Source organism: Vitis vinifera, chromosome 3 (genome assembly GCF_030704535.1).
Source record: "Vitis vinifera cultivar Pinot Noir 40024 chromosome 3, ASM3070453v1".
NCBI classification, from domain to species: domain Eukaryota; kingdom Viridiplantae; phylum Streptophyta; class Magnoliopsida; order Vitales; family Vitaceae; genus Vitis; species Vitis vinifera.
The window spans coordinates 13,222,389-13,246,535 of record NC_081807.1 but is presented as its reverse complement, the minus strand read 5'-3'; the positions used below and the strand labels follow the sequence as shown (position 1 = coordinate 13,246,535).

The window sequence follows — 24,147 nt, the reverse complement described above, 5'->3', positions numbered from 1 at the left end:
CTAAAAGATATTCTTTAAAAGCATCATATATATATATATATTTTTTTTTTAACAACAAAAAATCAAAAAGGATTTTTGATTATCAAACATATTTTTTTAGTTTTTATTTATTTAATTTGAAGAGTAGAAAACTATTTTGAAAAACAGTTGTCAAATAGAGCCTTAAAATTTGTTTTAAAAAATAATTAATTTTTAGAATAAATGATTGTAAAATTAGTTTTAATAAAAAATTTGTGAAATGAGGTTGAAAGTTATTTTTGTTTCCAAACACAATTTTAGGGTTGTGAGCTTTAAGGAAATTGAAATAAAAAGTTAAAAACAAAGAAAGCCTTTATAAAGGAGGTTAAAAATGGAAAAGCCGAGAATAGAACAAATGCAAGTGACCTAATCTCGATTATTGGGAGGAGTGGAAGCGCACTTCGTATGAGGTTGGGCTCAGGCTGTTTAAATCTTTACAATTAACAAAAGCCCAAAACCGAAAACCCCAATTCAAATCTTAAAAATTCAAAACCACAGAAATTCCTCACGAGAAAATCACTCTATTTTCTCTCTCTACTTTTTCATCTCCTCTCTCTAAAACCTTCCACAGCCTCTAGGGTTTTCCCCACTTCGATCTCTGCAAATCCATGGCGGAAGAAGCTGTCTCTTCTAATCCAACTCATTCTTCTTCTTCGGCTGCTCCTCTCGGTCACTCCGTGATTCCGATCGTCAACAAGCTCCAGGACATCTTCGCGCAGCTCGGCAGCCAGTCCACGATCGAGCTTCCGCAGGTGGCAGTGGTAGGAAGCCAGAGCAGCGGCAAATCCAGCGTTCTTGAAGCGTTGGTTGGGCGAGATTTCTTGCCCAGGGGGAGCGACATTTGTACTCGGCGGCCGCTGGTTCTGCAGCTCTTGCAGACCAAGCGGAGGCCTGATGGATCCGAGGAGGAGTACGGCGAGTTCCTGCACTTGCCTGGAAAGAAGTTCTTCGATTTCTCGGAGATTCGCCGCGAAATTCAGGTGATTCATTTTTCTATCTGGTGTTTGGTTTGGATTGTCTTGTGTTGGAAATGTAGGGAAAGAGAGGGTCTGCAGTTTTGAATAGTAAGGTTTTGTTGTTGGGACGGTGGAAGCAAAAAGACGAGTTTACTGAGTTGAAGTTCAATTTCTCAATGAAATTGAGAAGAAATCCGTTTGCTGGGTAGGAAGGTTTGGGAAAAGGAAATAGAGCACTAAATACAATGATCTTAATGTCTTTTTTATTACTTGGGAATCGATTGGTTAAAAATTTCCGCTCAAGTAAGCTTATCACAACCGTTTCCTTGAGTTTTGCTTTTCAGTGGTTGCGATATTCTCTTAGGTTTGTGGGAAAATGAAGTATAAGAAAAGAATAGATGTTCGACTTTAGCCTCTTTTAATTGTTTGTGACTGAATCTCCTACTAACTGGCTGTAAAGCCACCATTTGGTTTACTTGGCTTGAGTTTTCATTGTTCAGAAACCAAAAAAAAAAAAAAAAAAACATAGAATATGAATATTTTTTGTTTTGTTTTATTATTTCTTTTTCCCTCAAATTTCTTGAAAACTGAGAAGTGGGATGTCTTAGGTTATGTTGTTACATATGGAGAACAAATTGGGGCAGAATTATGTTTATGCTATTAGATGAAGATGCTGTAGTTGTGATTGTGAAGTTAATAAACTGTTTGAAAGCTATGACTTAATAAGACTGGTATGTCAAGTTTATTTATTTTGTTAAGTGGCTTCCCAAGTAATAGAAAGGAAGATTCTCCCAGTCATTTTGAAGCTGTAAAACTGTTATTGTTAAAGACCAAGGTACTTGTGATCTTTTTCTGTACTGTAGGGACAATGTATAAAGGGTTCTGTGATATTATTTTGAGCATATACTTTTCCCAAACTCTAAGCAAAGCCTTAGATTCTCAAGAAACATGAAATATTAAAATATGTTCATATGAAGTTGAGAATCCTTTTCTCATTTCATGCACCTGAGTTGGTTTTGACCATTTATCATTCAGGAATTATGGGTGCTTGTTTGGCATTTGAAACATTTTGGATGACAATGCATTTTTGATGAAATTTTGGGTTTGGTTCTTAGGGATGAGAATGAGCTTTCCAGTTTAAGGCATAGCAGAGGACAGTGGTGGTGATCTTGATTTACCCTTTTTTCCCCCAACACAACTTTGTAGTTTTCATCTTTAAGAAAAGCATAACAGAATTTTAGAATAGAAAAATAGAAATAAGACCTTTATAAAGTGTTTAAAGGCAGACATCTTGTGTAAAAACCGAATCCATGTTATCAAACCTCATTTTTTTTATAGGAACCTAATAGGTCTCAATGCAGGATGCACTGTTCAATGATTAAAAATCCCTAACCTAAATCCCAAAAAGAAAAATTAGAATTACAGAACACCTTATCATGGCACAATTTCTTCCTCTCTCTTTCTTTCTCTCCCCTCTTCCATTTCTCTCTCTCTAAAATCTTCAAGAGCCTTAAGTTTTCGGTTTTCACTCCGATCTCGGCAAATATATGGCAAATGAAACCATATCTTCAACTCCTTCTGCTGTTCCTCTCAGTCATTCTGTGATTCCAATAGTGAACAGGCTCCAAAGTGTCTTCGCATGGCTCAGTTGCCGATCCATGATTGAGCTCCCTCAGGTGGCTTTTGTCGGCTGCCAGGGCAGTGGCAAATCAAGCATCATTGAGGCCATGGTTGGCCGAGATTTCTTGCTGAGGGGTAAAGACGTTTGTACTCGTCGTCCGCTGGTTCTGCAGCTCTTGCAGACAAAGCAAAAGCCGGATGGGTCTGACGAGGAGTATGGTGAGTTCTTACACTTGCCTGGGAAGAAGTTCTTTGATTTCTTGGAGATCCACCGCGAAATTCAGGTGATTTTTTGGTGTGTTGCTCAGTTCTCGTAGTTTTGGTTGGAATTGGAAATTAAGAGGAAGGGACCGAAGTTCTGAATTGTATGATTTTTATCGTCTGGGACTGGAGAAAATGAAAATCTTTTCACTAAACTGAATTTAAGTGTCAATTTGGCTTTCATTTGTCTTTGTGAGATTGAGGCAAAATCTGTTACTTCTTTTTCCCCCTTCTATACTTTAGGAAGTTTAGGAAAAGGGAAAAATTTAGTGTCAGACCTTTTTAATTGGTTGGGAGCTGATTGGTTTAGAATTTGTGTGGGTAGTTGGAGTTGTGTTTGTAACTGGAATTGCGAAATTCTACTCTGTTGCTGGTAAAACAAAGTATATGAAAAGAATTGCAATGATTGGGGGAGAAACAGAAACGTCCCCAACTCCCCTGTAATTTTTTATTTTAAGGGATCCCCTGAACTGGCTGTAATACCACCATTTAGCTTACTTGGGTTGAATTTTTGTTGTTTAGAAAATAAAACAGCACAGAACATGAAGATTTTGCGGTTGTTTTTTATTTCTTGTCCTTGTTTTTCTTATGGTTAAACAGGAAATAGCATCTTCTAAATCATGGAAGTTAAATGTCCTGAAATATGAGAAGTGGGATGGCTTGGGGTTTTTTGTGCTGATGGAATACAAATTGGTGGAAAATTGTGTTTCTGGTATTAGTAAAGATGCTACATTTGTGGTAGTGAAGTTAATCATCTGTTTGAAAGCTATTTGCATGATAAGAGTTAATAAGGCTGGTTTGTGAACCAATTTGTTTTCCCCAAAATGGTGTCCCAAATGATAGGGAAGAAAGATGCTTATCATATTGAAGTACAGTTTGTTTTTGTGGAGGCTGAAATACTTATAATCTTGTGATGCACCACCCGGGACAATGTTATCAGGGGTTATTTTGATATATTTTTAGCATATGCTTTTCCCAAACACCTAGCAATGCCTTTTCTACAGAACTGTTGAAAATTTAGAATCTGTTCTATCTTGAAGTTGAGAGGGCCTGTCCGATTAATGCTGTATGTACTCTATTCATGCATCAAATTGGTTTTGATCTTTTTTTTTTCAAGAATTATGTGCATGCTTGTTTGGCATGTGTATGTTTTGGATGATAATCATTTTCCATAGAAATTTTGTTTTTAGTTGTTATGCGCTGTTGGAAAATGCATTTACCTGTTTTTATTGGATTCCACAATTTTTGTGAAATAAACGTGTGGAATTATTTATGAGAATGACTCAAGAAACTTAGAATTATTTTTTTAATTGGCTATTAAGTACGAAGTTCGAAAAACTTACACCTAGGTCAAGTATTTTCATAAAGAAACTTAGTCCTAGGAAATGGTGCGTCACAAGTACCAAAAGTGTCACCTCTAAAAGAAATGTTTCATATGAGTCTGAAGCATTGGTAAGTTGTTTGTGCGTTCCCATTTATATGTCCAGAAGCCTAATTTACTTGCCAATTGTCTTTGTTTGGGTTACAAATTACTATATTCAGTATACAGTAAGTTCTATAATGTGCATGGTAAATCGTATTTCATAATTTATTTGTTGTCCTGAAAATTCATTCCAATGCTGTGATGGTTGGCTTTTGTATTTTGACCAAGGTATCTATGTTGAGACGGCATGGTGCAGGTATAAGGTCCATGTTAAATATGGTTCTCTTTCTTTGAACATGATATTGGCTGTTTGAGAGGATTGATGTTTGGTTATTAGAGAACATGGTTTTCATCAATCTATGCATCCAGAAAAGTGAAGAGAGAAAATCTTTTCTTGAAACAGCATAGAGGGAGACAAGAAATAAGTGTGTTATGAAAAAAGGTGAAAAAGACAGGAATTTCACTTTATATAGGGAACTTGTAGTGTGGTGGAGAAAGAGAAACTGTGCAGTTTGGATTGGGAACTAGGGTGAAAAAGTGGCATTGGAAGTGAATTTAGATTGCATGGAAAACTAGGGTAAGGAGAATCAGGATGAGTAAACTTGCAAATATATTAGGCATTGTATAGAAGAGGCATCAATGTTTATGGTGGATTTTGTTGATTAGTTAGACACTGAGTGGAGGAGGGAGTGTTTTGTTTTTCTCTCCCTATTTTTATTCTTCCTTTGTCTGGTGTCCATTGTATACTTCCTTTGTAGTTGTGCTTTAGGCACTTTTTGCTAATTTATACATACAATGCATGCTTATAAAAAAAATTAGCATTTGGAATTAGAGTGTGGATTTGTTAAGTAAATAAAGTAAATATGATATTTTTTAATAAATGATAAATGAAAGAAAAATCATCAAATAAGTAATCTTCCTAAAGGCTGGTCAATTTGAAATCCAGATTGATCATCAGCTGAGTTTCCATATTTTAAAAAATGTGGGTATTTGAAGGATTGGGCACATGTACACACACTTGTATCTAAACCCAACATAGTTTCAATGGAATGATTTATATATTTTATTTTATGATTTCATAATCTTTCTAAGTGCAACCTAATATCAGTATAGCTGTCAGATTTCCTATCAAAAGAAATTTATATGGCAGACAAGTTAAATATTTTTTTAGCAATCGACTGTCACTGCATAGAGAAACCAAAAATTCCAATGGTCATTGCTAATGACTGTAGTAGTTGTTGCTCAGCCTGAATTTCATTGTTGATCAGTAAATGCTCATGAAGGGTCTCAACACAAAATATCAGTCCACAACCTAGTTTCCACAAAGTTTTGGATTAGAGGATGAAAATCATCACACCCCCTTCTTATAGTTTTCTGAAGCCCATTTGTATTACCCTCTTACCCCTAGACCACTCATCACTCCCAAGAGATTTACGCTTCCTGACCTCTTCTACAAATATCTTGGTTTTACTGCTAATGCACAATGTATCAGACACAGGCTGGTTAATTTTTAAATGAGTTGATAGTTGAAGTTAAATAAAGATTTTGTTTTTTTTTTTGATAGGTGTTGAAGTTAAATAGAGATGTTTGCAATTCCGGATTCATCTCACAGAACATGTCTTATAGTTGGTTGCCAGGCACTGGCCTTAAATCCCACTAATTGGAAAATTAAACAAGTTTATTTGCAAGAGGATGTGCTGGTTGTAAGGAAATATAAGTTTACAAAAAATGGAGCTAATAAAGATTACTGTTATACAGGAGCTAGTAAACATCTTTGTGTTGTCTCCCCCACTCCTTTTCTTGTTGGTCATAGTGTGAGATTTATCACCTCACAATTCACTATTATTCTTCCAATTTTTTTATTTATGAGATGTGTGCTAGTGTCCTTAATATGATTAATTTGTTTTGCACTATTTCATGCTATACTAAAGCTTGTCATATCTTATTTCTCTGCAATAATTCCTCATAATCAACCTAGGGTGTGAAGTTCTTAAAAAACACTTGGATATGGAGTTTTTCAGTTTTTGTCATAGAGGAGAAGACATTGTTGGTGGTTCATCAATCAAGCAACATTCAAAGTACAAAAAGTGATTATAAACATATAAAAACAAAAATAATACAGTTTTATGATTCATTAGTGCAGCTATAATAAATTTAAGTAAGTGATTATTTTTAGATGACTGTTCCACGGAGAGGGTGGTTGCTTTTTGTTTTCGTCTATCAAAAGAAAAGTTGCCTTTTGTTTTCTCTCCTCCCTTTTGCTTTCCTGTTCGTGGCTTTTGTATGCATCATGTGCATCTTGTGTACATGGGTGCAACCTGTTTCAGGTGTATATAATATATTTTCTTGTTTTGCCTATCAAAAGGAAAAAAAAGATGATTATTTTTAAATGCATTTAGAAGTAAATGCCATCCTTAAAGTATTTAATTAATTCTTCTTTTCATTGTTCTATGTCACAGTGAGTTTGTGCTTGTTAGGGGTTCTACTAGTTTATTATGCTCAATAAGTAGGTGATTATTTTTATCATCTCAAGCTTTGCATGTATACCAAAGTAATACTTAAAACTTTGAAGATAGTTTCCCCCCCCCTCAAAATTCTTTCCAATCATCTTCAGGCTGAGACAGATAGGGAAGCTGGAGAAAACAAAGGTGTTTCAGATAAGCAGATTCGTTTAAAGATATTCTCGCCAAATGTCCTTGATATCACACTAGTGGATCTACCAGGCATAACCAAGGTTCCAGTTGGTGATCAGCCATCTGATATCGAAGCAAGAATTAGAACAATGATAATGTCCTATATCAAACTCCCAAGCTGTCTGATATTAGCTGTTACACCGGCGAATTCAGATTTAGCCAACTCAGATGCTCTTCAGATAGCGGGAAATGCTGATCCTGATGGTAAGTCTGCTGCTGATGCCTCCATGGGGTTGATGTCTGTATATTTGGTTGAAAAATTAAAATGGGTCATGATCTGATTTTACATCTTTCATGTGATATTTTTCTGTGGACAGGTTATCGGACCATTGGTGTAATTACAAAGGTGCTATATATCAACTTGATTTTTTTGTCTTATGAATGCCTGTGCAACATTTGCAAGCTTTTATCATTTTCTAATGAGGTTTGGCAAATACCCCACTTGTAATTTCAGTTGGACATTATGGACAGAGGTACCGATGCCCGCAATTTATTGCTTGGAAAAGTGATTCCCCTTCGACTTGGTTACATAGGTGTTGTGAATCGTAGTCAAGAGGTAATCTTGGAATTTTGTGGTAGTGAAAGATAATTTTCTATTTATACACCTTTTGATATGATTGGTTTGGGGCAGCCAAAGGGTAAGGTTGAGTTCCTTGTGTTATCTTTTAAATCATTTTTCTTTCATGAACATGGTAGATTTTTTGCCCTTTAAATTTTTTTTATTTCGCCATTTTGTTTTTATTCTTCCATCTATTTTTCCCTCATGAAAGTTCATCTACTATTTATTCTGGTGTTGATGATCTTTTCCTAATCTTTCTTTTCAGCAAATAAATAAGAAATATCTTAGGCAATGGACTGTTGAAAACACCACAAAGTGCAAGATTTCTCTTTCCCTCTTTTCAATCTTTATGTTTCATCAACTGTTTTCTGCTAGACTAGGATTCCCTTTACATGATTTACCTTTTCTTGGTGGTTTATTTTACCATTTTATATATTGTTTCTTATTTTGTTATGCAGTACCTTCCTTTTTCTTTCACATTTTTTTGGTCACTAAAGTTGTTTTGGTTGGTTTTATAATATTCTTGAATCTCAGACATTGTCTCAGCAATATTTGCTTTTTAGGATTTACTCGCATGCCACTTTTTTTTTTTTTTTGATAAGTAAATAGGAAAATATATTAAATAGCACTAGCAAAAGGCTCAGCCAAGTACACATGGAGTATACAAAAAAGACCTAAAGGCTAGCAAGAGAAAAAAGGGCAAAGCTGATGCAAACCATCCGTACAACAACCCAACCCGCTAGAGAACTGGACCACTATATGTTAACTAAATAGCTATCAGCCTTTTTGCCCCCAGTAGCTGAAAAATTGATCTACATAATTTGCATCCCCCTCAAGAAATTCCATTGTGGGGGTCCTGGGTTTGTGCCCTGGGCTTATCTCCTTGGAGAAGTATTTTATCCATGTTGTTTCCACTCTTGCAAAACAGTGCTAGTGGTTTCTGCATATTAAAAAAGCTACACGTCATTGGCATTCGTTTCAAGTTTTAAAAATTCATTCAATCTCTTGTTTGGGATTACTGCTTAGGCAAAGTGCAAGATGGACATGAAGGCAAATCACCTCCACAATGCCTTAGGAATGTAAATATTTGGCCAACAAACATTGATTGTCAAGCTCTGTGTATTTGTCTGGCTAATGAAAAAGGAATTGATCATCTCCATGCTGTTGGTATGAATTTTTGTTATTCCTGAGGTTGCCAATGGCAATTAAGTGCCACATAATAATGCTAGTTTGTAGATTTTTGCATAAACCAGTGTCTTTGAGGTATATATTTATTTTAGATCCCACATGTCAAGAATTTCTTGATGATCATGAGCAAGTATGTTGTAAGTTGGCTAAGATTATGATCTTTCTGTTTAATGTTATTCTTGTAACAGGATATTATAATGAACCGAAGTGTTAAAGATGCGCTTGTGGCTGAAGAAAAGTTCTTTCGCAGTCGTCCAGTACAATCATACTGTCCCTTAACTGATTTTCTACCTGGATTTCATTTGCAAATTGTTTATCTATTTATTATGATATTGCAGGTATATAATGGCCTTGCTGATCGATGTGGTATCACTCAGTTGGCAAAAAAGTTGAACCAGGTAGAATATTTGTGGCACTCTTGCATGAGTGTCTCATGGAACAGAGTTTATTCTTTTAGATGATTCATATCTGAAATATGATTCTATCTTGTTTTTTTCAACATGTTTCTCCATTGTGCATATGGTTTGTGTGGTCTCTTATGCTTGCAGATATACAAGCCATTCCCCCTTTCTTCCTCCCTCTCATATGTTTCATTTAGCATGTGAGGACTGGCTTCTTTTCTAGTCCTCTTAAGTTTATTGGAAATCTGCACTTTTGTGAATTTTAGACCGATGCTATTAATAATTTCCACATTTACTTTTCATTTACTACGACTTATTTTAATTTTTATACAGATTTTAGTACAACATATCAAGACAGTGCTTCCTGGGTTGAAGTTGCGTATGAACTCTGCGCTGGTTTCTGTTGCAAAGGAGCATGCAAGCATTGGAGAAATCCCAGAATCAAAGGCATGTTTTATTTTTATTTTTTAGATTGCCCCTATTTTACTGGAGATCTTTACTGAATGGACTGGGATTTTATTTCCTGTTGTGAGGTCAGTTCTGTCTTATGCATTCTGGGAGGGGAGTTGATAAAGGATTGTGCTGCCATACTTCAGGCAGAACAGTGGGTTGATAAAGTTCTAGTTTTTTAAACTTCTTTTGTTCTGGTCTTCAATGATATTAAATGGATCATATGCAGCCCTGAAAGCAAATTGATTTTCAGATGATAAATAATTTGTCTTTCGTCTTTCACCAAGTCTAGAACTTCCAATTATGCTTAAATCGACTGCATTTTCTATTATTTCTCAAAGTTGATCTTTTACTGGTCAGGCTGATTTTCTTTTATTAATTTGGTGCATAACTTTCTTATTTAATGTCTTGGCACCAATAGGCTGGTCAGGGAGCTCTACTCTTGAACATTCTTTCTAAATATGCTGAAGGTAAACATGGTTCTGCCTTCCATATTTATATTCTACGGACTTGTCCTATATTTAAATTTAATGTTATTGGATCATGTCATCTTTCTTATGGTATACTTACTGGTGTCCATACTTGAGCTTATTTTATATAACTAATAATGCATTGTTTAAAACAGCATTCTCTTCAAGGGTGGAGGGAAAAAATGAAGAAATGTCGACTGCTGAGTTGTCAGGCGGAGCACGCATTCACTATATTTTCCAATCCATCTTTGTGAAGAGTCTGGAGGTGTGTATTCTTGATTTTGGTGTGGGTTTTCTGTTAGAATGATTGTGTTAATGGGATGCCCAATGCAGCACTCTGTTGGGGGTACTTGATTCAAGTATCCTTTTGTTTGATTCTTTCCATGATTGACTAAAATGTGAGTGTATGGTTCTGTTTTCAAGTATTTTCTCCAATGTGCCACCTTTGTTCTGGAATTTTCATTGATGAAGGCTTGATTTTATCCAGTAGACAGGAAAGAGGATCAGGAAATATGAAATCTTACAGCAAGAATTTTAAATCTAAATTTTTAAGATTCAATATTTACTCTTTTTTCCCCCTCTTTATCTTCTAAGCAATTAAGCTGAACATAATGGTGAAGATATAGGAAAATATCTTCATGCTTTGTGGGGGTTTCACATGCAGTAATATTTGTCTTTCGTTGGGCAGGTTAAGTTGAAGTGAGGGTTTAGTAGCAGTTTTGCCACTTTTATCCTGTGTGATTCCATGGTTGAGCTAGCTAGCTAGCTTCCATGGAGAACCTCACAATTTTTTATTGGTAAATCTGATGTTTGCTAATTTCAGAGCTGCTATGAGCTCATCAAGTCTGAGGAGATTTGAATATCTGTGCAGGAGGTGGATCCATGTGAGGATTTGACTGATGATGACATTCGAACTGCAATTCAGAATGCAACCGGCCCTAGATCTGCATTATTTGTGCCAGAAGTATGTCTTATAGGGCTCTTGTTTTTTCTTCCTAAGTTCTCTGAGTAAATTTTGAATTTATTTCTAAACTTCAAATTGTTTTGCCATTATTTAGCATGCGATTTTCCTTTTTTGTAATCTCTATCTTAACATATAATTAGTGCTAACCCCAAAATATCTTCAGGTGCCGTTTGAAGTTCTTGTGAGAAGGCAAATAGCTCGTTTGTTAGATCCAAGCCTTCAGTGTGCTAGATTCATATATGATGAGTTAGTAAAGGTAGAAAATTCTTACTTGGCATTTTATGCTCTTGGGGCACTATTATATGCATCTTTAACACTGATCAAGTGATTCCACTCCAGATAAGCCATCGCTGTCTGGTGAGTGAAATGCAGCGGTTTCCTATTCTGAGAAAGCGCATGGACGAAGTTATGGGAAACTTTTTGCGAGAAGGCCTTGAACCGTCAGAGACAATGATTGGGCACATTATTGAAATGGAGGTATGATGAAATCAAAATATTTAATCATTCTGAACTGTTGACATTTGCAGTATTCTAGTTGAAAATAAAAACTATTGCAAGTAATTGTATAAACTCACCTATCAAACCAAAAAAAGAAAAAAAAAGTAGCAATTGTATGCACTTCATCAAAGTTAAGTGTTTTCTTGACAATGGTCTCAGTCTAAGCAATTCTATTCTGTAGATGGACTACATAAATACTTCACACCCAAATTTTATTGGTGGAAGTAAAGCTGTGGAGATGGCATTGCAACAGATTAAGTCCTCTAGGCTGCCTGTACCTGTAGCCAGGCAGAAGGTAAATGCATGCAGTGCTGCTGGCCATTTTAATTTTAAGTGTTGTATGTTCTAGGTCTAGTTTGCAAATAGTTAGATCACCCATTTTTTTCAGCTTTTATTCTTTATTGTTGTCAATTAGGATGGTTTAGAGCCTGACAAGGCACCAACATCTGAAAGAAGTTTGAAAGCTCGAGCTATTCTTGCCAGACCAGTAAATGGAATTGTTGCTGATCAGGTATGGATATTTGTGTTTGCTAGACTGTCAAATGTGGTATTGCCAGCATTATCCCTTTAGTTTTAGGTTTTCTGTTACCATTTCAGACTTACGGATGTGGTTAAAATTTTATATTTGATAAGTTTTCAGTTGGTTCAATTGCTCTTGTGTTGATGTTTCCAGGGAGTTCGGCCTGTGGCAGATGTTGAAAAATTCACATCATCTGGTAATCTGTTAACTCTCTGAAGAATGTATTTTCTGCTATATAGTGGTATTTGTTTTTCAATTCTTAGTAGTCTCAATAACCTGATTTGAAAGGCAGTTTAACACCACTGTTGTTGGAATAAATTAGCTCACCCATTTTTTATTTTTTTATTCACAAATTCTTGTCATCTTTCTTGTAAGACATGACATGCAGCATAATGATTGTAAAGTGCTCTAATTTTGTAATTCTTGATGTTTATCAGGAAGCACTACTGGTTCAAGTTGGGGGATTTCATCAATTTTCGGCGGTAGTGATAACCGTGTATCGGCCAAAGAGATCTCAACCAACAAGACATATAGTGAACCTGTCCAGAGCGTAGAACATTCAATTTCTATGATCCATTTGAAGGAGGTGTATTCCTGATGTCACTTTAACAGCCTCAACTATAGCTATTATGCATCTATCTCACTTTTTTATTCATCCTAATGAACATGCACTTGATTTGTTTTCTTTCCCATTAAAAGCCACCAACCATCTTGAAGCCTTCGGAAAGCCATTCAGAACAGGAGGCAATTGAAATTTCAGTCACTAAACTGCTGCTACGATCATATTATGACATTGTCAGGAAGAATATTGAGGATGCTGTACCTAAAGCCATCATGCACTTCCTGGTAATTGTTTTAATCCTATCTGCTCACCATTTTCTGTTCTTTTCTTTTCATGTTCTGTTATACCTAAAAAAAATGTTGAAGTTCATGAGATCCTGCTGTAGGTATGGTACTTTAATTAGGACTTCATGTGGGGTGAAAATAGACCTTTATATGTGCTGTTATACTGGATATGAAGCTGACTAACAAGTTGAGGGTCATGATGGAGAATCAACCCAAATAAGACTTTAATAAAATTATAATGGTTTTGAAGGATGTGAATCTTTGTGGTAGGGGTAGTACTAGGTGTGGTTTTTATGATACATGCTGATATTGTCCCAGGTACCGGCCAAAAATCCATCCATCTCAACATGGAAAACTTGCCCCTCCGCATCCTGTTTATTCCTACCACTGTCTCTTATCATACTATGAAATGATTGAATATATGTTGTCTTGAACAATTATCCATTTTCAATTTAAAAGCTTATGAATTGACTAACTGTAAATAATGGGACAAATTTATTTAGGTATTATGGCCTGACAGGCCTGGGTTAATGGAATCTAGTCTGAGCCTCATAAGTAGGTTGAAAATGATTTAATTTCAATATACATTTGTTCAGACATTGGAAGCTTGTGAGATTGTTAATATGCGGCATTACTTTGGCACACTTTTAGGACTACAAATTTCAGCATTGGTATTCTGAAATGCCTTGCTGCTTATTCTGTCATCCTTATTTCATTTTGATTGTGTTTCCTCAACTTCTGATAGCTCTTTTTCTTTCATCGACTAATTTCCAGGTAAACCATACAAAAAGAGAACTTCACAATGTCTTCATTAGAAAGCTTTACAGGTAACAAAGAGCGCATTAACAACTACCTGGACTTGCTTTTCATGGTTTTATATCTAAAATGTGGACTAGAGTAATTTGCCTGTGCTTTGAATTGTTACTTAAGCTCAACATTGCTGGTCTCACCCGATACTCTTGTCTGAGTTGATTGTGCTTCTCTTTTTGGTCTTATGATAATAAACAGAGAGAACCTGTTCGAAGAGATGTTGCAGGAACCTGACGAGGTGGCAATGAAGAGAAAGCGCACTAGTGAAACACTCCGAGTTCTTCAACAAGCTTTGCGGGTAGGTTTTTGATTTCTTGCATCCAATGGAAGGTATCAGGAATGGGAATTTAGAGCATCATCTCATTTCCTTATTTTTGTGGACCTTTTATTTTGTTCTCTCTCCAATGGTGCCGGTTTGTTGTTCGTTTTGTGAATGGGGGAGGGAGGGGTTTTTTGAATTTTAACTGCCACAACTTTTGGCAAGTCAAAGGGGCCATGTTGATGGTGGAATGTGACAGACGGTTCCATCTCTCTAAAAGGAGACTTACTTTTTAACACCCGTAATTGACTGATTGTACTTTACAGACATTTCTTTGTTATCAAACACCAATTTGCTTAAACTTTTCTTAGTTTTGGGTAAAGTTCCATGAGAACCTTAAGAGACAGCTGAAAAAATTTCCTTCCCTTGTCACTGACATTTTTTTTTCTTCAATGTAGACCTTGGATGAATTGCCACAGGAAGCTGAAACAGTAGAAAAAGGTTACAGTTTAGGTTCTTCTGATCCAACAGGGTTGCCAAAGATCCATGGGCTTCCAACATCATCATTATACACCACAAGCGGTGGTTCAACCCAGTCCTACACAGCTTCTCCTAAGAACCCAAAGTCCCGTAAATCATCTCACTCGGGTGAGCTACAATCGCCTTTCCATGGTAATGCAGATAGCAATGGAGGTGGACGCAGTTACATGCCTGGTCTCTATCCTACACTTGATGCATAAAAGCCGCTGGCAGATGGTCCGAGGGCCTTGTGGTAGATCAATAGTAGTAATCAAGTCATTATATTCATTCGATTACTCTCTGTCCAACTTTGTCACAAGATGTGGGTATATCCACATGGAGCTGGCTCGATGGGGAGTGGATATTTTCTTCTAACAGAATATGCTACGCCAGATGTAAACCATTCCTTTAGCCTCCATATATTTCCTTTTGGTTCCTTCCTCAAATATAGTTGGCTATAAAATGTATTGTTTTGCACGGCTCCTAGAGAATAATACAGGAGCTTGTGATGGTTGCAGAAATAATTGCTATTATTATTATTATTATTCTTTTCCCGCTTTTTTGTTGTTTCATGGGTTTTGCAAACTTGGATGATTTTTGGATATTTCTTTGGCACGGTAAGCTGGTGGGAAGGCCAGTGTATAGCAGGGATTTCTTTCTTTGAGGTATGTAATTGAATATCACCATCAGTGATGATAAAATGATTCATGTTTGGCTCAGTGAATACGTGTGTTTTGTGGTGAGTTTACCCAGAGATATCATTTCTTCTTCATGGGTCTTGTGAGCATGGGAATTTGTGGTTCCTGGGGAAAGCCAAAAATGAACCTTTTTCTTTTACTATTTCTATTTCTATTTCTAAATAATTATGTAAAATATTTTTTAAATGATAGGACATATTAAATGAAATTCTAAAATATGATTTGTTTAACTCCTCTTCTTTTCCTTAACCTGCGTTAATTTGAAGTTTATACACTTGGAATTTTTGGTCCTAATCAATAAGGACAAATTGTTGACAATAACAATATGTTCCGTGACCGATAGTTATTGACCTATTACATATCATTATATCATATTTGATTCCATCCACCACATTGAGAAATATTCGAAACTAGCCGCTTCTATAAATCTCATAAAATTGGGCATTTTATCTATATTGTTATTATGTTTGAAGTATTCTTTGAGTCTTGAGAGCATCATGTTAGGAGAGGAATTACTAGGGTATAATAATGCTGCTCTTAAGCTTGGTGGATGGGTTATTCAAATGATGGCAGTTAAATGTCGTAAAAGACTTATCTTATTCTCACTAGATATGTAATGTCCCACAGACTTATCTTATTCTCACTAGATATGTAATGTCCCACATCGCTTAGGGAGTGAATGAGAAAGAACTATATATGAAGAGCTTTCATAACACACCATTGAGGCGTTTTTGTGAAAGCACAAGACTAATAAAGAAGTAAAATCGGGACTACCTAGTGGATTGTGTGCGCCTTTATGAACTCAACAATATTGAGTGAAGAGTGAAACTATAACAAGCCATCAATTGGTTTTATCTAAATATTGTTTTAATTGATAACTAATATTTTATTTTTATTTTTTAAATTCAAATTAATTAATTCTAACCCAATTACTACCCATTAAATTCAATTTATTTTTTTTATTTTTTTTCATTGTTCCTTCTTAAGCTTAAATGGCCTTTACTTGCCCTTAATCTTGTTTCCTTAGATCTTTTTATGGTTTATTTGACTTTTTTCTTGATGTTCTCCATTTAGTTTAAATGACCTTCATGTGCTCTTTGGATCCTTTTATGGTTTATTTGACTCTTCTCTTGATTTTCTCCATTTACATTTAAAATTTAATTCGATTTTTCAACATTAGCACACTAACCATAATTTGTTACAATCAAAACACATTTGGAAGAACCCTTGCGTTTAAACAAAATTTAATAATTTTTTAAAATAATTTGAAAGTAAAAAACCATTATTATATGAAATTCTCAAATAAAACACTACATGTAATGAAAAATTTAAACAATAAAAGAAGTTTACTAGTTTTTAATTTATTTAAAAAAACATTATTAATAGTTATTTTTATGTATTTTTATTTATTCTTAAAAAATATGATTATATTTTTAATAAAATGTTAATATCTATATTTTATAATATTTATTAAAATAATATCTTTATTTTAAAAATAAGACATCTATAATTCATTTTTAATTGTAATTTTGTTATTTTAATAATTATTATAAAGTGAATTTATAGACTTTTAATAAAATTAAAATAGAATTTTTTTTTTAGTAACTAACTCAAAATTTATTTATTTAAACAACTCTACCAATTGCTTTTAAAAACTACTTAAATGCTCTTGTTCCTAAAGACAATAGAAAATCATCTTCATTCTTTAATTGGCAAACAAAATGTGAAAAAAAAAAATATAACCTTCAATTTTTATTTTCAGATATGCCCTCCATTTTATTAAAAATTTACTGCATTTTTTTTCACTCTATTTATAAACTAAAGTACATTTTGACAATTAAAATCCATTAATAAATTAGACAAAATGATTTTTATATATAGAAAAAGGAAGAATTTGTTTATCATTTTTTTTTGTAACATGCATGCTTTAATAAGTAAAATGGTTTCATTGGTGAATTAAAATAATTTATATAAAAAATTAGGATTAATTTCATTGACACCTAAGATTTGATGTAAATAAACTACACCATTGGTTCCAAATTTCATCAATTAACACCCCTATGGATTTATTTTGTTTATCAAATTTATTTTTTAGGGAGATTTTAAATAAATATATTTTAAATAGTAGTATTTAACAATTTTCTAAAAACTAAATTTAATTATTTAAAAAATAAAATTTATATATGAAATACATTTATAGAGGTGCTAACAGTGTATTTACATGAAACCTCTGGAGGTCTTAATGAAATTAATCCAAAAACTTAAAAACATATTTTTTATTTTTAACTTGCCAATTACTATCCATTAAATTCAATTTAGTTCTTTTAACTATGATGAATTAACCTTTTCCTTTTCTCTACCCGAAATTAATTAAAATTTTAATTTAATTATATGTATTATTCATTTTTTATTTATTTATTTTCCATTGTTCATATAATGTTATCATCAGGTTTATATTGCCTACTCTTTTTTTAGCATTTAATATAGGATTTAAAAAAAATAAAATTGGGATAATAAACATCATTTCATGCTAATATTAATTTTTTTTAATGCATGATTGTGTTAGTCTAATATTTACTTAAGTTTTTACATTATTTTACAAACTATTTCTATATATATATTTTTAATTATTATGTTTTTTGGAACTAGTGATTTAAAGATACCTCATCAACTTCTATGAAATATATAGAAATATATACAAGTTATATCAATTTACAAAGCTATTTTTTATCCAACTTGATACCAACTCATAATACCTAAAAATTTTGACTTCAAAATCTTCATGGGCAAATGTATATCCATCCACAAGTCAATAATTTTAATTACCTTTAAATGTTGTTTATTAGTTTATAAATATTAAATAAGTCCCTAATAATAAATTCCTAGAGGATCAAGAGTAAAGATATAAAACATATTTTTCTTTCCACTTTTTATTTAATAACCTAACTATTAAAATTAATTTTCGAATATGAAAATCTATATCTATAAAATTATCATAATAAATTTTAATTTATCTATATAATCAAATATTTGATATCTGTAAATATCATTTAGTAATTAATATTATATTCTTAATTAAATTATTAGTATATTTTGTGATTTTATATATTATTTTAATTAATCTAAATTATTTATAAATTGTTTAAAATGAAATAATTGATCTCAAATTAATATTTTTTTTAATAATGAATATATCTATAGAAATCTCTCACATCTAATTTAAATTATTTTATTACATATGGTAAAAAGTAATTTACAAAAGTTTCATGCATTTGAAATAATAAAACCAAATCTTCATCATCGCTAATTATCTTTTAAAGCATTATTTGCTTCGTCAACTTTGCCTATATCACATGTTGAATTATGCAAAACAATATATATATATATATATAGAATTAATAAAACAATCTTTTAATTTTTTTTTTATTAAAAAAAGGTCAACACTAATTTAAAAATATAATACAAATCATTACTAATTATTACAAATTAGCAATTAAAATTAATTTTCAAATATTAAATGATATGAAATCTAGAGTTATCATAACAAAATTTGATTTCAACGATTTAGTTGAAATAGTGATTAAATAAAATTCTATATGATTATAAAAAACAAATACATAGGTTAATTTTAGTTTTTATAAAATAAATTTATAATTTAGAAGTGATACATTTGAAAATGACTATATGTATGTAACATTAAAAAAAATAATTAAATTATGATAACAACATTATCAAGTAAAATTTGGTCAAATTTTTCTGATCATTAAGTTTTGTTAGCTATGGAGACATTTGGATATAGTTGACCAATTGAACCCATAACCTATATAGTAATGTACATCACTCACATGCATTACCCATGTGCATAGCATGTGACACCTTTGTTCACGTGCATTGCCCATGTACATATTACGTCTGTGGACCCACATTTTTCATCGTGTCCTTACTCGAAACGGAAAAACTCGTTTTTTATTTCTGAAAAATTGATTTTTTTTTCTTTAAGTTGGAGTCACCACTTATTTTAGTTAATTAAAAAAAAAAAAACAAAATAAGAAAGAAAACCTTATGTGACTCATTTTTTTATAAGGTACAATTACCTATTGGGAAGGTACAGTAAAAAAATGCAATACCTTTTTAAGTTCGTATACCTACGTTTTTTACTAAACAAATTGAGGAAATTATGAAAATTAATTAATTAATTATAAATATCAAAATTAATGATACAAATCAAAATACAAGAAAATAATGATAAAAGCAAGTTATAAGAATGTACAAAGTGAATGATAAGAGAATTATACAAATTGATTTATTAAGCTAAAAAATATTTAAAAAATTACTTTTTTAAGAAATTCCAAATGAATTTATTAATACCAATTTCAAATTAATGATTTCAATTTATTTATTTACAAAAATATTTCAATTTATTTTCAATAAATGACTTGATTTAATTTTATTTGTGATCAATTTTTAGAAAATGTTATTTACACTCGTTGTTACTAAAAGTGACCTGGATTTTATTTGTAGGAAAATGATTCTTATTTACCTTTTGTAGACATAAAAAAAATTAGTGGATTAAATTACCACTGATTTGGTCTTCAAAATGAATAAATAAATAATAATAATAATAGTAGATATCATCTGATGGATAAGTTTATCTAATATCCAACTATAAAGGGATAATAATAATAAGAAAATTATTATTATTATTATTATCATTTTGTTGCTAAAACCTCTTGGAAGAAGAAAAATTGTTAAAATCAATGAACTAAATCCCTTGAATTAAGCAACTAAAATTCGGGAATTTGAAATTCAAATTCCCTATGACCTATTAATAGAGGTGTCTTATTTCAAAAACGGGGGGAGAAATTCAAAAATCAGAAAAACCCAAAAAGTAAAATCTTAGGGAGAAAATCCAAAAGCGACTTCGTTCGGGAAAAGAGGCTTCCCAATAAAAGAAAAAACTTCATTAAATCTCCTTGCAAGTTCGGTAAACAACAAAAGAACTATTACACGTGTTCTTCACCATTCAACGAGTTATTTCGGGAATAACCCACTTGTGGCCCTCAATTGATATTCGAAATCAAGAAAACGTCATTGTCATTCTTCAAGTTGTGGTCAAAGTGAAATAATCGGAGGGAAAATATTCTTTTGTAAAGAATATTATATTTGAGATTGTACCCACAATATTTTTAATTTCAATAAATATTTTGTTTGCATTATTTTCCTATTTGTTTTTTGATAATTTTGCAAGACCATTTATGAAATTTGTGTGCACAAATTTTTGGCATGCCCGGTGGGAAGTCTCTGCCTCTTATCTTTTTTATTAGAAGATTGATCTCTACTACGTCGATGGCACCCTAAAGAACTCAAGTTGTGCATAGCAACAAGGGCAATGACAAGATTATCATTGCGCAATCGACACACGACACCACTACGAGCCCTATGACTCGTAGCAAAGCAAAATCAACATCTTCATTCTCAACAAAACAAATAAGTGAGTCTACTTGTTTGCTAAAATCGGTAAGAATGTGTGATGAGCACCAACCACTCATCACCTTGGTCTTTCTGGGCTAAAGAGCCATAGTCCTCATAGCAAGGGAAAACTCCCTTCAACACTAAAAGACTTTGGGGATAAATCTCCTTACTCTGTTATCAATGCCAACTCCAGCACCGACTTACACTTTGGATCGCCAACTGGAATGTCAAAGGAGGAAAACTACTCTAATCATTCTGACTCTTTTACTTCTCCCTTCTCGATGACTATGCCGGTAATGACAATCGACACTACATCCGTAGAGGAACAACTAGCACAAATGGCTCGCGTCATCGTTAAACTCACCAAGACGGATGAGGAGAAGGATATGCAGATAGCCTCTCTCATAAACAAGGTTGAAGCACAAGTACAAAATATGAGTGAGTCAAGTCAAGGACTCAACCACCTTTCGAATGTTGCATTTCCTCTCAATGATGCACCACATGCGTATAGGACAATGCAAGTTGAGAGACAAACGATAGAATATGCCTCAGTGGCGTCATTATCCGTCCAACAACTTTAAGACATGATAACTAACACTATTAGAGTGCAGTATGGTGCACAGAGTACGCTCATGTATTCTAAACCTTACATTAAGAGGATTGATAACCTACGCATGCTTGTGGGTTATCAACCTCCCAAGTTTCAATCATTTGACAGGAAGGAAAATCCAAAACAACATGGCATTTCGTTGAAACTTGTAACAATGTAGGTACAAATGGTGACTTATTAGTTAAACAATTAATCCATTATCTCCGAGGGAATGCTTTTGATTGGTACATAGACCTTACACCTAAGTGTATCAATAGTTGGGACCAAATGGAACATGAATTCCTCAATCGTTTCTATAGCACTCTACAAACTGTAAGCATGATGGAGCTTACTAACACTAAGCAATGGAAAAATGAGTTGGTTGTAGACTATATCTATCTTTGGCCTTCCTTAAGCCTTGATTGCAAAGATAGATTATTTGAGGTATCAACCATGGAGATATGCATACAAGGAATGCATTGGGTCTCCCGTACATTCTCCAAGGGATACGACCCTGTATCTTTGAGGAATTAGCTACTTGAGCACATGACATGGAGCTCAGCATAGCCAGCCATGGTTTTAAGAAGGACCTTACCATTGACCTGCAAAGAGAGAGACATGATGGGAAAAAGAGTGACAAGACCTTGAAGAAACCCATTGAGGAGTCAAAGATGATAAATACAGCTCCCGTCAAAATCTCAGCAAGAGATAAAAAGAAGGTAGTAAAGGAGGTTGGACCAACCCAAGAAAATGAGAGGTGTCGGTTCACTTTGAAGGAATTAGAGAAGAAGAAGTATCATTTTCTTGACTCTGATGTGCCTAACATGTTGGAAGACTTGCTCCAAAAAAATGTTATTGAGCTACCTGAGTGCAAACATAAAAAAAAAATGGGTCATGTTAATAATCCAAACTATTGTCATTACCATTAAGTCATCCGTCATCTTGTGGAGAAATGTTTCATTTTAAAAGATCTCATAATGAAACTTGCAAAGCAAGGAAGAATTCATTTGGATCTAGATGAAGTAGTAGAGTCAAATCATGCTATGGTCACATTTAGGTCATTTGATCCTATTCCATTACATGTTCCACTTAAGAAATTGGGGACATGTGCTAATACTATTCAATGCGAGTCATTGAAACCAAAGCGAACACAAGTGTCATATCAGGATAGCCTTCTCCGCCTTTGCTCTAATAATAAATCAATGTCATATGATGAAGAAGGTTGGACAATGGTGACATGAAGAAGACCTTGCAAGAAGCAAGTGTCTCATTCATACCCTAACTTTCCTAGAAGGGGACGACATGAGTGGAATACTCGTTAACATCCGAAGAAGAAAGAAAAAAGGAATCCTGACAAAAAAACAAGCGATTGTACAAATAGATGACCTTTTGGTCCAAAAACTTATCACCCCTATCACCCTAGGGGAATACTCTCCCCTAGGGTTCTTTGATAAAAGGGTAATAGTATCAACTCATATGGTCTTTTGCAATGAGACTTCAAAAGAAGAGGGGTTAAGTGAAGATGAGGAAAACATTCTTGGTGTTGAGTCAAGAAAAACTAAGGAAGAAGAGGGGGTAGTATCAAGCCTACAACACTTACCCTTATTGTTTAGTAGCCACGAAATGCTACAACTTCCTAATGAGATGCGAAATGTGTCGATTTAAGTACTTAAGAATCCAACACTCTATGCCACCAAAACAAAGGGGGCAAAAAGACTTAAGGATGAAAGCCACAATTGTGCCAAATGTTGTGCAACCATCACCTTTACTAACGAAGACCTTCAGTTAGGGTTAAAACCACATAATCAACCCTTATTTGTTATCAAGTACATATAGGAACGAAACATCACTCGCATCTTAATTGATGGAGGGTTTGTAGTAAATATCATGCCTAAAGCAACAATGAAACGACTCGGGATTGCTATGAAAGAACTAACTCAGAGTCGCCTAATGATCTAAGGCTTTAATTAAGGGGGACAACGAGCTATTGGTATGATTCACTTGGAGCTTGTTACAGGTGAGTTGAGTTCGAACACATTGTTTCATGTAATCGATGCAAAAACATCCGACAACGTATTACTTAGGCGGCCATGGCTTCATGAGAATGGGGTAATTCATTTGACACTACACCAGTGTTTCAAATTCTATAAAAGAGGGTAAAGAAAGTAGAGGTTGATATCAAGACATTTATAGAAGTCGAGTCTTATTTTGTTGATGTTAAATTTTACATAGAAAATGATGTTATACAAGAAGTCCTTCTTGCAATCATTCCCTCTACTAGAAAGGCTAAACTTAAGGGAAAAATTAAGCAGTGTAAGTTGACATTAGCAGGGGAAATCTCACAACCAGTGATGACTCGAATTGAAGAAAAAGAGAAATCCTAAAAAAAAATTGACATTGGACTTGACAAGTGTCACTACTTCTTCAGTTGTTAGGTACATCCCAAGATCTCAATGAAATGAGGGTTAACCACCTTTCATAGAAAACAAAAGTGAAGTACAACCTTGAAGATTAGAAAAGGGGACCTTTAGGTCTTGAAAGAAGATGCGACCATTCCCCATCCAAACTTACAACTTATCTCTAGGGATGAGACACAAAAATCTGTCAAATCCTTAAGAGATCAAACAAAGCAAGAATTCTTCATTTGTAAAAGCATAGATGAGGGGTTCAACCCTAAGGCTTACAATTTATTAGCCAAGGCAAGGTATGACTTCACTTCGTCATCATGATTAGGAGAACTTAACCTTGAGACTACAGGTGAAAAGATGCATGACCTTAATGAAATTTAAAAGAAGTTGAAACAACAAGGGTATGCAGTCAAACCTTCTAGGGCAGGTTTAAGGTTTGTACTTTTCAAGCCTATCAAAATTTCAGCTAAGACTAAGAAGACTAAGGCAAGTACACAACATATCATTGTGGAAGACATAGAGGAG

At 33.7% G+C, this 24,147-nt stretch overlaps 1 protein-coding gene across 2 annotated transcripts; it reads left to right on the top strand.

Moving 5' to 3' along the window:
* The first annotated feature begins 362 nt into the window (after positions 1–362).
* Positions 363–15,013, top strand: LOC100243718 (dynamin-related protein 3B). 2 transcript variants are annotated; one of them, XM_002269738.5, is made up of 20 exons: positions 363–998; positions 6,893–7,175; positions 7,289–7,317; positions 7,426–7,527; positions 8,907–8,975; positions 9,057–9,116; positions 9,453–9,566; positions 9,991–10,039; positions 10,195–10,304; positions 10,911–11,003; positions 11,167–11,259; positions 11,343–11,480; positions 11,683–11,796; positions 11,917–12,012; positions 12,175–12,217; positions 12,459–12,607; positions 12,721–12,867; positions 13,642–13,694; positions 13,876–13,975; positions 14,395–15,013. In XM_002269738.5, exons 1-20 carry the CDS (start codon positions 627–629, stop codon positions 14,674–14,676), a joined length of 2,496 nt encoding a protein of 831 aa, XP_002269774.2. In that variant the 5' UTR covers positions 363–626; the 3' UTR covers positions 14,677–15,013. The 2 variants fall into 2 exon arrangements, with proteins under 2 accessions (XP_002269774.2, XP_010645184.1); XM_010646882.3 differs by lacking the exon at positions 363–998 and adding an exon at positions 2,327–2,878.
* The last annotated feature ends 9,134 nt before the right edge of the window (positions 15,014–24,147 follow it).